Below are 15,647 nucleotides of genomic sequence, written 5' to 3' on the forward strand. Positions count from 1 at the left end.
TATTGCCTCTCTGAAATAAATTCTTGAGATGGGTGGGAAAGCAGTAAGACTCCCTTGGATCCCTGAGCTTTTACCTGTCACTGTGTAAATACTTCCTTATTATCCTGATTTAAAGGAGACATATGCTTTTTCTAAAGGCGTATGTGTGTACATAGTTCTAAAGTTCAGAAAAGACACCACAGTTTGTTTCATAAAGAACAGCTTGATTCTTCTGAGTATTTTCTGAATTGGCACAGTCACTAGATTTTCCTAAAGAAACTATCCTGTCTGAGTGTAAAACATACACCCTCCTGGTAACTTTTTCTCTCCTGTTTTCACTGTAATAAAACTGTCACCCCAACCTTCCAGATAATTGCTAGGTAGGGTATTTTTTGACTCTTTTATCCTACATAATTATTGAATGCCATAACATTCATAAATGTAATCCCTGACCCTGTTGAAGACTATGAAAGCTTAAAATGTCCTCAAAAATTGTTAACTAGCACAGTAGCCCTGTTGGAATTTTGGACTGTACCATGGATTCAGTAGACCACACTCCTGCTTCCTCCTGAAGTTATAACTGACTTCTAGGTTTTCATGTTACACTGACTGTACATCTCTTCCTTCAGGCTTTGTGTGCCCAGCCTTACCAGGGAAGGGTCACTAGCCCCAAAGCTGAATGGCAAGACTGGGCTCATATCCACATTGCTCAGGGTTACATCCATCTGCAGCACAGTGGCCTCAGATTTCCTCTCCACTCTGGTGTCCCGACACAGGTTGGGTTTTCCCATTTCCAAATTCCTGATGGTGAATGCTGTGCTACAGTTCACCAAGGCAGTACCTTCTGTTTCATGTGTGTCTATGTCAGACCCCATGATGTAGCATTTAAAGCATCTGAGGGTACTGGAGGGTTCAAAGCATGGAAAAATGTTGGATGGAAGAGACCACTAGAGATCAGCCATCTGCTTAGAGTGGGTCTAACTTCAGAGTTGCCATCAGTGCAGAAGGTCTTGCTTGGCCAAACTGAACATCACCATGCCAGGAGATTTTGCAGGCCTTTGAGGACAGTGTGTCCCAGTGCTTCATCACCCTTATGGTGAAAATATTGTTACTGGAGTCCTTTCTCAAGTGGAGAGTTCCCAAAATCCATACTGCTCCCTTGGGAGCTGTCTTTGGCATGAACTGTCGTTGGTATAATACCCCTGGACATTGTCATGAAGAGGATTAGTTAAAAGCTATTGCAAAGCAGAGCCAAGGAAGCAAGCTAGCAATTAGCAGCCTGGACAATTACACATCTGCTGTTGAAGCTCACTTCCTGGCACAAAGTATTATAAATATTTTGTGTAGCTGCACATACTTTCCTAAAAGAGGCAGAGCCTAGTACTGTTTTTCTACCCATGACCCCTGTAAGGTCTTGTCAAGGCATCTGTAAGTCTGGCATTTGGGAATGGATGCCTCAGAAGCTTTGTCCCTTTCTGCTGCATGGATCAATTATGCACAGGCAAGAGAGGTTCCTTTAGCAAGCCTGGTTAGGCTAACAGTAGGGAACACTCCAGAAAGCCCAGTGGAAGTCGCTGCAGGGGGAAGAGCTGAGCCTAAAGCCTTTCTGGTGCCAGCAGTGGCACATCCTGTGCTCAGTTCCAGTGGACAGGCAGCGAGCTGGGCACAGTCAGGATGCAGGGACAGCTCTCGAGTCAGTGCTGTCCTGCCCACCGCTGCGACCACCAGGGACAACACACGGGGTGCCACTTCCATAGAGATGGGTGACACAGTGACCAGTGCCAAGGTACTGGACCTGGTCTATATGAAGGCAATTTTCCATGCCTCCCCATCCGCTTAAGTACAGTAATATTCTCCAGCGAGTCAAGTAAACTCCGATGTTCTCCTCTGCATCAGCACCAACACTTCTATTAGTTAGCTTGGCAGGTGCAGATACTAAATTGATAATCCCAGCTGCAGGCACACCATTAAAAAATACAGAGAAAAACAAGATTTTTTTTTTTTGCGGGATTAATTCCAATGTCTAAATAAATCACCATTAATAGAGGAAAGAATAAAAGAGAGGATTCATTCTTTCAGTCAGGGTCTTACATGGATATTGCTGGTTTTAAAGAAAAAGTTGGCTATGTTTCCTTATTTTTCCTGCAAAGAGTGTAAGAGCCGTGGGGCTGTCAGTATGTTTTAGGTGTAGCAGGAATCCTGTGACTGTCAATGGGTTGTTTGAGATAGAGAACTGGAGAAATTATTTTTAACTACACTTCTTAAGAGATATGGCCCAGTGGCCTTATTTTGACCAAAGCATCTGAACTGGCAGGAAAGATGGCTAATTCCAGTGGGTAGAATCTGAGGCTTCCTCCTGGGAATTTCACCACAGGGCTCATCCTCAAGCCACCAAACCCGTAAAACTACAACTTGCAAATCTGTCCTGCCTTGAGGGTTGCTGGTCCATCTTTTAGTCCATGTTCCCAGCTGTGTTTTAGCGATTAATTACTTAATGATACTATCCACAGTGCCTGGAAAAAAAGGGTTTCTCAGCACAGCTGCTGTAATACTTGGAGACTGGTTTTCTAGAGCATTGGATCTCAGTAAAAGGGCCCTTATACTTACAGATTAAATTTATAGTTGCTCTGAAACACGAAGTATAGAATCTTGGAATATTACAGGTTGGAAGGGACCTTAAAGATCTAGTCCCAAGCCTCTGCCATGAGTGACACTTCCCACCAGGCCAGATTTCTCAGAGCTCCATCTAACCTGGCCTTGAAAACCGCCTGGGATGGGGCACCCACAACTTCTCCAGGCAACCCGAGCCAGCGCTTCACTGCCATCACAGTGCAGAACTTCATCCTTATATCTATTCTAAATTGCCCCTCTTTTAATTGTAGCAATTGCTCCTTGTCCTATCACTACAGTTCAAGACCGAGTCTTTCTCCTGCTTCCCTGTAGGCCCCTCAGATACTGGAAGGTTGCTATGAGGTCTCCATGGAGCCTTCTCTTCTCCAAGCTGCACAGCCCCAACTTCCTCACCCTGCCTTCGTAGGGGAGATGCTCCAGTCCTCCGGTCAGCCTCCTGTCTCTCCTCTGGACTTGCTCCAAGAGTTCCACGTCCTTCTTGCGGTGAGGGCGCCAGAACTGTTACTTAGCTTTGGGTAAAAATTCATTAACTAAATATACATACATATATAGTATAATATTTAGGTGATAAGTATATTATCACCATATATATTTATATATTACTGAGGTGAGTTTATGGTAGTTTTAGGCGAGATAATGCTAAAACTTGGTTTCTCACAATTTCCCAAGACACATTTTCTAATACGCTCGCCCCCCTCCTCCGTGCGCATGCGCAGACCCGGCCGGGTCCCGCCCCCGGCCGTTGATTTGGGGGCGGGAGCCGGGCACGCGCCGGGGCTGCGCGCGCCGCGCGGCTGAGCGGGAACTTGCGTAACGCGCGGCGGCCGCGTCGCTGCTGCGCTTCCTTCCCCTTCCCTCCGCCTTCCCTCCGCCTTCCCTCCGCAGGCGCCGGGCCAAGGCCGCCGGCCGGCCGGGAAGGCGCGTTCCGCCGCGACAGAGGCCGGGCGCGGCCTCCGCCGCCGCGGGGGCGCCATGATGAGGCGGACGAAGCCCGAGGTGGAGCGCTACGTCGCCTCCTTGCAGGCCGCGGCTCGGTCCCCCAGAGAGGTAAGCGCGGCCTCGCGTTGCCCGCCCTCGCCGGGCCCGGTGGGCGCTGCGGCCGCTCCGTGCGGCCGGTGTGGGGCCGCATCCCGTGCCCGCCGCGGGGAGGCCTCGCTGCCCACGGGCCGGGGGGCGGCTGCGATCGCCGCCCCTGTGCTGCTGGGCTGGGGGGCGGCTGCTCTCTGCGGCCTCCCCGCGCCGAGCTCCGTGTCGGTCTGCTTGGCCCGTCCGTGGTGGGAAGAGGAAAAAGGGTCCCTCTCTGGAGGGGTGTCTTTCTGGGGACACTCAAACGCCACCTGGGCGTGCCTATATCGCCTGTCCTAGGTGACCGAGCCATGGCAGGTTGTTGGACTAGATGATCTTCAGAGGTCTCTTCCCTTCCTGATTGCTCTGGTACTCTGTGAGTTATGGTGTATTTGGGAGTTTTTCTGAGCATGTAATTACTCGGGGTATGTGTAAGTCGAGTGAGGTAGGGGAAGCTGAGGAAGGGCCAAGGGGTTTCGCGTACTGGACGTGCTTTCCGTAACTGGCAGCAGTGGCTTACTAGAGCTGTGCACCTATATTTTACAGCTGGTAAGCCGTAGTGTAGTTTTAAAGAGTCTATCAGCTCTCTGAGTAGAGACTTCTTAAGTTTTGTGAGGGTTTAGTTCCCGCGTTTGCCGAGTTTCGTTTCTCAGAAAAAGATTCCCGAGTTTCGTTTTTGCAGAAGACTCTAAACAAGGAACACATGAAGCACTTTCAATTTTGTGTGTTGTCTCATCAATAGTCTTTTCTTTGTAGCAGTATTAGGAGAGAAAAAAGAACCTTTCTGTTGTATTTTAGTAACTGGCCAGAAGGATGAGGATCTCTGCATAGCTCGTTACCATTTTTCATTATATCTGGAAAAGGATCACAGTCTGATGCAATTCATGGGAGCTATTTAATCCTGAAAGATCCTGTTCTACTGCTCTTGAATTGATTTTTTTTTTTTTAGTTAGAATATTCAGCACTGTGTTGTATAGTATGAATACATCCATGTTCACCATTATGCAGTAGGGCCTTAATGCAGGCCTTGTGCACATCATCATTATTTGTATCTTTCCCAACAGCAACAAAGTTGTTCTGTGGCTTAATTGATTTGAGTACTGTTTAGAGCAGGCAATGTCAAGGGCACCACTCTCAGACTCATAGGTGCTCTTCAATTGTTTTGAAATTCCTGCTGAACTCAACAGCAAAATAAATCCTCTCCTGTTTTGCTTAAGACTTAACTGGTGCATATTATTTAGGTTTTTTTAAATAAGTAATGCCTACAACTAATTGTATAAGCACAGTCACTGGTGGAGAATGTTACTGATTTTTCCTGTTGTGTTGATTTAAGGAGGGGGTGCTTATAAGGCTCCAAAGCATTTATTATGAGGCTTCTTTTCATCCATGTTTAAAAGAAGATGCCAAATGCAGCTCCATTCTGACATGCTTCAGTTTTCCTCTTATAACAGGCTTCAAAAATACAGTCTCGAAATGAGATATCCTAGGAGGCCTGCTTTAATTTTTAACTGCTTCTTAAAATTTTGCATGAATAACAGTGGTGAGGGAGGGAGACTTATAATTCAGGTGATTTCAAAATGTACACACTTGTTTGGAATCATAGATGTAACTAGCTCCAGTGTTTCTTGGTTCAAAAGCAGAAATGTTTTTGATACTGAGAGCTAAAGCTATAAATTTGTCTGGTTTCCTCCTACCTTTTTGCTTGTAATTTTGCCAGTTCTTTAACTCACTCCTTTCACTTTTCCTCCTGATCATGCTTCTGCCACCTTGGCTTCTTTGTTACTTTCTTGTTTTACCTCCCAAAAAATACCGTTGGAGATATTTGCACCTCTTGCCCATAGGGTGTGTACATTAAGTTACTTTAATCAGAAATAAACTAAATTTAATAAATGCATTTCTTACCCAGACTGAGAATGACTTAAGCTAAAGTTGCTTTTTCCTCAAGTATACTTAAACAGTAGTGTCTAATGACAGTACACTGCAGTAGGGCTAAATGGCAGCTCTCACTTGATTTGTAGAATATCTTTTTCCCTGCTACATTGCAAAGGCATAAACTAAATGTAGGTGAACCTATTCTTCCACTCTCTTTAATGAGTGATGTATGAAATATCACATGTTTAAAGGCTTGTTGTTTTCTTCTCTTGTAATCTCTTATCTTCCTAGTAGCCTTTTTATAACAAAAACTTCTATTCTGTTCATTCTTAACCTACATCTTTCAGAAACAAACTCTTGTATGTGATGAGTGAGTTTGAGCTGATAACGAATCTTTAAATTCCCTCCCTTGGGTATTAGGCATTGCTCAAAAGAAAAGTCACTCATTAGGGAATTACTTTTGAAGTACCAGATGTCTAAAGTGTGTTTATCATGTTTTTTCTCCTTCAGAAATCGATGAAAGGATTCCTCTTTGCTAAGCTGTATTTTGAAATAAAAGAATATGAACTCGCTAAAAGGTAACATGCATTGATGGACATTTGGTTTTTTGTTCTCTGAAGTGTAAAAAAAAAAAGCTGTGTTTGTATGAAGTAGACCAGAGAAACCAAGATGAATATTCTGCTGCTTTAAGCTAACAGTCAGTGTTGACATTGAGTGCTTTTTAAACCTTTGTAAAACAATAATTTAAAAGGAGATTAGTTTTGTGGTACTGAAAAAAACTTACCTGGTTGAATTGGCTGGTTTTTTGCTCATTGTATTGAGTAGTTCTTACCATTTCTACAAACTCCTGCTTTTATTTTTTTTAATCAAGAGAAATGCAGGTTGGTGAGTAAGTAGCATTTGTACAGGTATAAACCATGTTGCTGCTTACTTAAAGGTCCTGACACAGTGTCTGGAACACAACATGTCCACACTTCTGTGGTCTGGCCAAAGCATCTAGAACAGAATACATCTGTGTGTCCTGTATGGCAGATAAAATTGCCATTAGAGCTTGGGTGAGAGGGGAAGTGGTAGTGAAAAACACTGATCAAGTAACTGATTTTTTTCCCCCCTTCACAGATACATATCTACATACCTCAATGTACAAGAGAGAGATCCAAAAGCACACAGATTTCTTGGACAAATTTATGAAGCTGAGGATAACATAGAAAAAGCTTTTGGATGTTACAAGGTAAGTACTACATTCACCCCTAATGTTCTGCTTTATTTATTTATAAATGGATTTCTAAAACCCTTCTATGGCTAAACATTCTCAAACCCATAGAAGAAAACATACTCCTGGGAAAGCTATGTCATACACATTTGACAATGGAAAGCACGTGAAACACTGCAGAGAGGATTCTTCACTTGATATCCCTTGCTTCTCTAGTGTATTTTGAAGTTGCTTCTTTGTTTTTTTCTTCTGGACTTGATCTTTGTCCTACCTACTGTTAAGTTCTCCCCAGGTCATGCATTGCCTCTTGGACTACTGTTGTAGAATCCTGTAATGTAAACTGTGATGACAGCTGGAGTTTAGTTGCTACTAGAAGACTGTAGGCTTACTGTGTGTTTTTTAATTTGGTTTTGAAGAGGCCAGGTGCAGAAGGGAGGGACAAATCTTAATTTTGATTGGGCAAGCATATAAATGTCAAATTTCCAGTTGGGTTGCCTTTGTTCTGGCTTTGGAAGGAAAGATTGCTCAGACATCTGGCCAACATAACTCTATGTATGGAGTACTACCACACTTCTTAAACCATCTTTTTTTTTTTTTTTTTTACACCTGGCTAGACTAGAGGTCCTTATAGTCCTGCTGTCTGTGTATAGCAGTTGTTAGTGATAGATGCAGAGGAAGTGGTGTCTATATTGTCTCCTATGCTTTTCTGAATTTCAGCAGTTCTGTTTGGGTGCTGTGAACTAGTGGTGGCATGTGGGGATGTAACTCTTACCTGTTCTACATGGATCATAAATTAAAGTTGCCTTTTTTTTTTTTTTACTCCTGTGTCTGCATGGGGGAAAAACAGCGTTCTGTGGAATTGAACCCAACACAGAAAGATCTTGTATTGAAGATTGCAGAGTTACTGTGCAGTAATGACATCACTGATGGAAGAGCAAAATATTGGGTTGACAGAGCTGCTAAGCTCTTTCCTGGGAGTCCTGCTATTTACAGGTTGAAGGTAAGTTCAAAATTACCTCTGTTCAATGGCTTGAACAAACTTTCAGCACCTGTCTGGAGTGCCTTTTGCCTGTCACGTCAAGCAAAACACTATGGCTAAAGTATTTTGGCATCTTTGCAACAGCTAATAGTTTTAATATCAGTCTTTCTAGGCTGACATTTTTGTCCAGTTTTAAAGGCAGCTGGAGCTGCATGCTTTCATACCCTTTCTAATGTTTTAAGTTTAATCCTCTTCCAAAATGTTGAGAGATTCTTATTTATCATGGTCAAGAAGGTAAAGACTAGATAGATGCCACTTGTTCTTTCTGTTGTGTCACTGGCAGGAAGGTAGCCAATCTGTGAACTCAGACTTTCTTGCTTTACACTACTTTTTCGCTTTTAAATCTGTATTATGGTAATTCCTGTGGAGTGTGAGAAATGCTATAATTCTCTAATATCATGTAAATACTTTGAGCCATACAGTGTCACTTTTGCACAGGTATATTAATTTTGTGTTGCTGGGCAGCAGCCACATTGAAGTCACAAGGTGTCTGGTTTTTTTTAAGCCAGATAGTCTATGGCATGGTCTGCTGTCACTGAACCAAATGTTTTGAGAAACATTCCTTACTCTTGGTAAGAGGCAAATTCCTCTGAGAGGATTTTTCTTCTGTGATAGTCATACACATTTTTAAATATTTGAGTATTTCATCAAACTTCATGTAATACCTGAAAGCTGTTAAGAGTACTCTAGCTAGAGTGATGTAGTCTATGTAGTGGAGGAAAGAATGTTGTCTAGTGCTGTAGTTGCTCAGAAGACTGATGTGGGAAGTGAAATATTAACATGTTGCCTTGATGTTTCAACAGGAGCAGTTACTGGATTGTAAAGGGGAAGATGGGTGGAATCAGCTTTTTGACTTGATTCAAGCAGAACTTTATGCAAGACCAGATGATGTCTACATAAACATCAGACTAGTTGCACTCTACCGTTCAAATAACAGATTAAAGGATGCTGTGCTCCACTGTCAGGAAGCAGAGAAGAGAATACCTTTGCAGTCAAGCTTGGAATGGTGTTCCTGTGTTGTAGAGACATTTGAGGTGTTTAATCATATTTTGATCCTGTGGTAGTCTTCCATATCTTTTTACCTGGTCTATTTCTCTTAGTGTCCTTGTTCTGACAGCTATATCTCAAGGGATGTAACTCCTTCAAATGCAAGTCTACTGAAACCAGTGGAATTACAAAATACTTCTTGTGTTTTTGGTTTTTTAAATTGGAATTTTCTCCCTAAAATTAACCTTTATAGAGCTATTGAGTTTCTTACTTCAAAAGCTGGGTTAGACACAGCAGTTCCATTAGGGATAAAATTGCTCGAGCAAATAGTTCCCTGGAACTTTGCTGCTGAAGAATATGTTAAGGTCTCACCTGTGAAACTGGATTATGCAATAAGTGCTACTAGTGTGTTTTGGAGAAGTACTGCCCTTGTCTTCATGGAAGGATGACTGTTCCTTATCCTGTGATGAACTTTCTTCTTTAGGAATATCTGGAATCTTTACAAGACTTGGAGTCTGATAAAAATAACTGGAGAACTATCAAGAAAGATCATCTGCTGGCCTATTCCAGCTTTGTCAAACTGACACTTTCTTCTAGAGATGTTCAGGAATGCAGAGAGGCACTCGAAAGGTACTGTTTAAACTTTTCTGTAGTAAGAAAAGGCACTCTAAGAATGGTTCACATAATATCTGCCACGCTTCTGTTTCACATCTTACCTTGGTTTTGGATGAGAGAAGAGATTGATTCTCTGTACTGACTGCCAAGAGTGATTACTGGATGTGAACCCCAGGCTGTCTTTTGACAGATGTTTGAGTGGTCAGCACACAGCCATAGAGAAGACTCATTTATATCCTGTGTCTTTGTACCTTCTTTTCCTTCAGTTAGAAAAGTTGTTCTGTAATTAAGCAATTGACTAATCCAAATTTCCCAAACAATTGGAAAAAAATAAACACTGGCTCAATAAATTCCAATCCAAACAAAGCAACAAAAAAAGGTCAAACTGAAAACCCAAGACTACCTCTTTTCTCTCAACTTTGCCCCAGTAGTTTTATTTTTAAATAACACTGCACACTGGTGTAATTAGGAACTTTGTGTATATAGTATAACTGAGAGGGAGCAAACCACCTGTAGCAAGAATAGCCTCCTTCAGAGAAAACTGGTGGTGTTACAGCCAACTTAAAGGCTTACCATCTGTGGTGCATCTAGAGCAGTAGAAAATGGTGTTTGTAGTGAGTAACTTGATTAAGATCTGTGTTTCTTGCCATTATCTTTCCTTTGTTACTGGTTTTTACTAACTTATCTTTGTTCCTTGGTAGAATAATGGCTGTTATATTGTGTTTTGTGAAAGTATTGGGTCTGTTAATCTTGCATGAGTATTCGAAGTAGTACAGAGTGGATGAGGAATATTTAATACCCAAGCATGTTTTGTTTTTTTCTCCTCTAACATTGACCATGTTGAGTTTTCTGCTTCTGATTTACTGAAGTGTTTTGAGATGTTCACATCTGAAGCACTTCCAGATCATGGCAATGGTAACAGCCATTATAATCTTGTTCAGCAGCTGAAAAATTGTTTTAACTGTTTTCTGGAAACTTTCTCCTGAGTGAGGATTGTATACTAATCTACAGGTACTAGAATTTCTGTACCTTCTATTTTTGAAGAGCCCATTAAACAGTATTTTGGACCTTTCTGGTAACGAAAAGAAAGAGCAGAGTCAACAATACCTCCTGTATATCTCTAAGTCTGCAGTAGTGAACAAGTTTCTGTGTAGTTCTGGACAAGAGTTTTAAAAGTAGCTGTGCAAAAATGATATGAAAAAGACTATAAGTATCTAGGTAATATTTGCTTCAATAAACTTGAGAGCTTTGGGAGTTTGAGGTAATTGTACTTTCTAGTAACTTGAGTTTAAACAAGTTACTTAAGAAACAGTACTTACCATTGACTCATGAAGTTACTTAATTCACAGTTAATGAGCATGATCCAAAATCAGCTGCTATAGCTTTTACCAGGACTCTGTTTAGAATGAGTCTTCTCTGCATTTTAGTTTTGATCGTGTGCTTCAGTCAGTAAAACCATACGTGAATGTGGCTGACGAGTTGTCTCGTACCTATGTGGAAATGAAAGGACAGCTGTACATGCATGCTGGAGCTTTGCTGCTGAAAATGGCCCAAGACAATGAGGCACAGTGGAGAGCTACGTGTGAACTAGCAGCATTGTGTTATCTCCTGAGTTTCCAGGTAAATGATTTTTCAGTCTAAGCCTTTAGTTGATGCTTTTCTTAAAGCTTTTTACCTGTGCGTGTGTTGAATTCCTGTATTCCTGTGATGAACTAGTGTTTATGTATCTAAAGAAGAACTGTGTCCTCACTCACCAAACCCTTCTCTTTCACAATTGTTTAAAAGTTTCAAATGATACAAATAGGGTAAAAGTACACCTTCAACTGTTCCTCTTACCAGAGTAACCTGATTCTTAAGTATTAGTGCATTTGTTTCCTGCAGTATATTTCCTTTTTCATAATATAACAAATTCACATGTTGTGTGTCTCCTAATCCTGTAGGAAAGGAAGGAGAGGAATTGAATAGTTCCCATATACTTGTTGGATAGACAACAGAATTTAAAAAAATCAAGGTTCTTTGCCTTATGAATTCTTTGCCTTGTTTGTTTTTTTTTATACAATTGTTTGAGTTGCAGGTATTACTTCCTCTTGTGTACGCTTAATGTTACTTTTAATAGCTGTACTTGCTCACCTGTGTAATCTAGGTGGGTTCTCTGCTCTTTGCCCATCCCACACAGAACCACACCCAGTATATGTACCTTCAGAATGAATAATGCCTGTTTTCCTATAGCTTCCTAATGCTAAAAAGAAGTATTTCTTAATTTCCAAGATTCATTTAAATGTCCTGCTCTTATTGTGAAAAACCTGTAACAATTTTCTCCTTACTTCACCAGGTTCCTAAACCAAAGTCCAAACTCATAAAGGGGGATCAAACCGGACAAGATCTGCTAGAAACGTTGGCCTGTGATCGAAAAAGCCAGTCTGGTAATAAAACAAAAGCTGTATAGTTTCATTTTAGTGCTGCAGACTTACAGTAAAGGCTAATGTTAGTTTAAAAACATAATTTTGTTTCTTGTAACATTATCACTGCAATGTGTAGTAAAACCTTATAGGTTCTAACTACATATGTAAAATAAAACAGTAGTTTGGTTCTGACACCTAAAGTTATTTTTCTCCTCTTAAAGCATGCTGGTAGAGTGTGTTCTTTGTTTCAGTAGTGGTTGGGTTTTTCCCTCCTTTCTGACTTTCTAGCATGCTAAGGTAGAGTTTCGCTTTTATTGTCTGTTAAATCTACTGGAATTGGCTTCTGCCTACCAATGCTGTTTTGCAAGTATTGTTAGCCCCAAGAGGGAAAGAAAATATTAGTTTGTTTCCTTGATCTTTTCATTCTTTCACTTGTTCATCAGCTTTGTTCGTTGTGCTGCCAAGCATAGACAGTTTTCAGTCAACAAAATTCTAAGAGGGCCTAGATGAAAACATGAACCTCCTAGACATCAGGTTCATTTTATTTCAGAATGGATTTTGTTAATGCAGAGTTCTGCCTGTATTACAGCTATTTATTTTGCAGTCACTTGGAATGCCCTTAGAACAGTCATGATGGGAGGGCTTTGTTTTCCTAAAGAACTGGATTTACAAATTCTTTGGGATTGTTGTCATTAAAAGCTTGGAAAGCCTATGTGCTGAAACACTGACCTAATTACAGGGAGAGTATACTGGAACAGTCTGTAGGTTTCATAAGGGGAAATCCTGATTTCCATCTAGCCTTCAGTTGCAAAGAGCAGTCCAGTATAGCAAATACTACTTTCCTCGTGTTCGCTTTATTTATGTGAAGTGATATTTTTGTTTTCTAGGTCATATGCTGCTGAACTTAAGTCATGGCAAGCAAGACTTCTTTAAAGAGATTGTGGAATCATTTGCAAACAAGAATGGCTCATTTGCATTGTTTGATAGCCTGTTTGAGAGTGGAGCTTGCAGAGAGAGGTCTTTTATCGGCACAGATGATATTGGAAATGTCAGTACACAAACACCAGTGCAAGTGGAACTTCACAAATATGATATTGGTAAGAGGTGTTACTTTCTGAAACACAACACAGCTTTGCGTACCAGAACCTCTTCTGCAAATACTTGTGGAAGAGGTACTGCTGGTACACAAATACTTGTTTTGCAACAAAAGACAAACACCTGGAATAGCTGTCCAAAGTTGCCTTAATGTCATAGGAAAGACTTAACGCTTCTTTACATTGCAATGAAATTTTCTTCAGTAATTCCTTAAGGATTTTTGGAGAAGTAAATAGGTTTGCTGAACTAGTTCTCGATTGGACTGAATAAGGAAAGAGTGGAAATGAAGAGAGTCATCCCCTCAGAAGCTTAAGTGGTTGATGGCTTTGAGCTCTTAGATGAACTTGGTATGTTTGGCTGAAGTTTGTAACCCTTTGTAAGTGAGACGTGGAATCTTGATGCTCGTTGGTCTGTAAAGTATCTTTGGCCGCTCTGACAGAGTGAAATGTGAAACCCAGCTTTGATCAGATAGCAGTATTGAGGGCTTGCAGGAAGCTGATATTTGCATCCAACCTTGTTTTTTGCCTAGGTGCCATTCGATTGCACAATGGCAGTCTCCAGCACCTCGTGTGGCTCGGCTTGCAGTGGAACTCCATGTCAGTTTTACCCCCCATGCGCAAATGGTTAAAACAGCTTTTTCACTTGCCCCAAGAAACATCAAGACTTGAAACAGATGCTCCTGAATCTATTTGCCTGTTAGACCTTGAAGTAAGTGAACTTTTGAGTTCTTTAAGGGATACTGTACAAATGAAGTTTGATTGTCATTAATAACTTTATTTTTTAAAAACAGGTATTCCTACTTGGAGTGGTATTCACTAGCAACTTACAACTGCAAGAGAAGTTTAATTCTCACTACAGTGCACATCAGCCTCAATTCTTACCATTGCCAATATGCAAACAACTCTATACTGAAAAGCAAAAATCCTGGTGGGATGCTGTTCGTACTGTTCTTCAGAGAAAATCAGTGTAAGGCTTTTTCAATTTGGAGATGTTTGATTAAACCTCTGGGCAGCGTCTGCTACACCAGCTTGGATTGTCCTTATAGATTCTTGTAAAATTAAGTTTTTTGAACATTTTTCACATTGAAGCTTTGTAGTAGGGATTTGATGTGCTTGAAAGATTTCTGTAAATAGAATTTTCATTTCTAACAATGTATTTCTAACCTAGAGGCAAGATAGGACTTAAGCTGCAGGCTATATTCATTAAGTGAATTGTATGTGAACAGATGAAAACCAGAAAATACTGATCAAGGAATGTTTCTTCTGATATTCAGACCAGGTACTGCAGCAAAGCTGAGGCTTATTGTACAGCATGGCATAAGTACTCTGCGAGCACTGGAGAAGCATGGCCTTCAACCTGCCTTAATCATACACTGGGCAAAAAGCCTGCAGAAAACAGTAAGCTGATATTATTTTTAAATATATAGAAGCCAAAATGTTTTTCTTTATTTTCTAAATTATGAACAGACTCAGGGGGTGGGGGATTGGATGAATGTATATTGTTAAGAACAGGGGATTATTTTATAAGCAAATTTGTTGTTTTAGTCACCCTATGAATTACTCATGTCTTAAACTGTAGTGTTATTTTCTACATGTATGTTACTTTACATAGTCACTCTGCTTAGTATAAGAGAAGGACTTTGGAGCTCTTAAAGAAAATAGGAGAAGAATATATAGGAGTAGCATTTTGACTTGAGTTTGTTGAAATAACGTACTTATCTATTCCGTTTTATTCACCAGGGAATTAACCTTAACTCCTTCTATGACCAGAAGGAATATATTGGGCGAAGTGTCTACTACTGGAAGAAAGTTCTGCCTATGCTGGAAACCATCAAAAAGAATAGGAGTATTTCTGAGCCTACTGATCCTCTCTTCAAACACTTCCATAGTGTAGACATTCAGGTACAGATTGATTGAGCCAAGGCCAAAGAGAAGGGTCTGTGTCAGAAACATACCTAGTCATGGGATTTTTGTCTATGTTGTATTATTCCATGTTGTTACCACTGTGAATCTCTTAAAGGTGGAATTTGGTTATAGTGTTTTATAAAGGGGGCAAATACTCTCCTTTTAACTTTGGTCTTACCTTTAAAATAGTGTGTATGATTTGAAGGCACTGAACACCCTCAGTACCAACTTTCTTGAAAAAGAATTTTCCCTGTATTATAGGAAAAAATACTATATTGTTCCATTGTTAAGTAGAAGTTTTCATTTGCTTTATTTGTAGGTCTTTCAGGTTGCAGCATATGAAGAAGAGGCACAGATAGCATTTGCTATGTTGGATGCAGTTGATGGCAAAACTGATGATGCTTTATCAGCATTTGAAGCTATTGAGAATGTGGTGTCATACTGGAATCTTGCTGTGGTAAGTTTGTAAGTTGCATTAACCAGAAATGCTTCTCTTTATTCAGTTTCCTTCTGACTGATACTATTCACTTTGTGTCCTCTTCTTTAGATTTTCCAAAGAAAAGCAGAAGAGATTGAAAATGATGTCATGCTGCCAGAAGAACATGAAGAGCATAAAACTTACCTTCTTAAAGCCAAGTATTATCTAATGAAAATTATTGCAGAAAGCTCTTCAGATATGTCAGTTGCTGAGAATGTAAGTCGTTCATGCTTTAAAAACTTGTTCAAAGGCACACAGTAGCTTAGGTTACTGTTCAACAAGGGAAATCCTTTTCATTCAAGTTAGGTTTTTTTTGACCAAGCTTTGTATTAAGGCAAGTTAAATCCTGGGTAACCTCTGTAACCTA

General features: G+C 40.6%; 1 protein-coding gene across 3 annotated transcripts in view; it reads left to right on the forward strand.

Annotated features, from left to right (window-relative positions):
* The first annotated feature begins 3,398 nt into the window (after window positions 1–3,398).
* LOC136357986 (E3 SUMO-protein ligase RanBP2-like) overlaps window positions 3,399–15,647 on the forward strand; it is a 33,887-nt gene continuing 21,638 nt past the window's right edge. Inside the window, exons 1-15 of one of the 3 annotated variants that reach the window (XM_066313722.1) lie at window positions 3,399–3,657; window positions 6,058–6,125; window positions 6,667–6,778; window positions 7,608–7,760; window positions 8,603–8,833; window positions 9,271–9,416; window positions 10,829–11,021; window positions 11,734–11,824; window positions 12,691–12,900; window positions 13,428–13,606; window positions 13,689–13,864; window positions 14,172–14,295; window positions 14,638–14,799; window positions 15,122–15,259; window positions 15,350–15,496. In XM_066313722.1, coding sequence (XP_066169819.1) covers window positions 3,583–3,657; window positions 6,058–6,125; window positions 6,667–6,778; window positions 7,608–7,760; window positions 8,603–8,833; window positions 9,271–9,416; window positions 10,829–11,021; window positions 11,734–11,824; window positions 12,691–12,900; window positions 13,428–13,606; window positions 13,689–13,864; window positions 14,172–14,295; window positions 14,638–14,799; window positions 15,122–15,259; window positions 15,350–15,496 — 2,205 coding nt within the window. In that variant the 5' untranslated portion in view covers window positions 3,399–3,582. The remainder of the gene's footprint in view (window positions 3,658–6,057; window positions 6,126–6,666; window positions 6,779–7,607; window positions 7,761–8,602; window positions 8,834–9,270; window positions 9,417–10,828; window positions 11,022–11,733; window positions 11,825–12,690; window positions 12,901–13,427; window positions 13,607–13,688; window positions 13,865–14,171; window positions 14,296–14,637; window positions 14,800–15,121; window positions 15,260–15,349; window positions 15,497–15,647) is intronic. The other 2 variants (XM_066313720.1, XM_066313723.1) reach the window with 2 other exon arrangements.

Source organism: Sylvia atricapilla, chromosome 2 (genome assembly GCF_009819655.1).
Source record: "Sylvia atricapilla isolate bSylAtr1 chromosome 2, bSylAtr1.pri, whole genome shotgun sequence".
In the NCBI taxonomy this organism is placed as follows: domain Eukaryota; kingdom Metazoa; phylum Chordata; class Aves; order Passeriformes; family Sylviidae; genus Sylvia; species Sylvia atricapilla.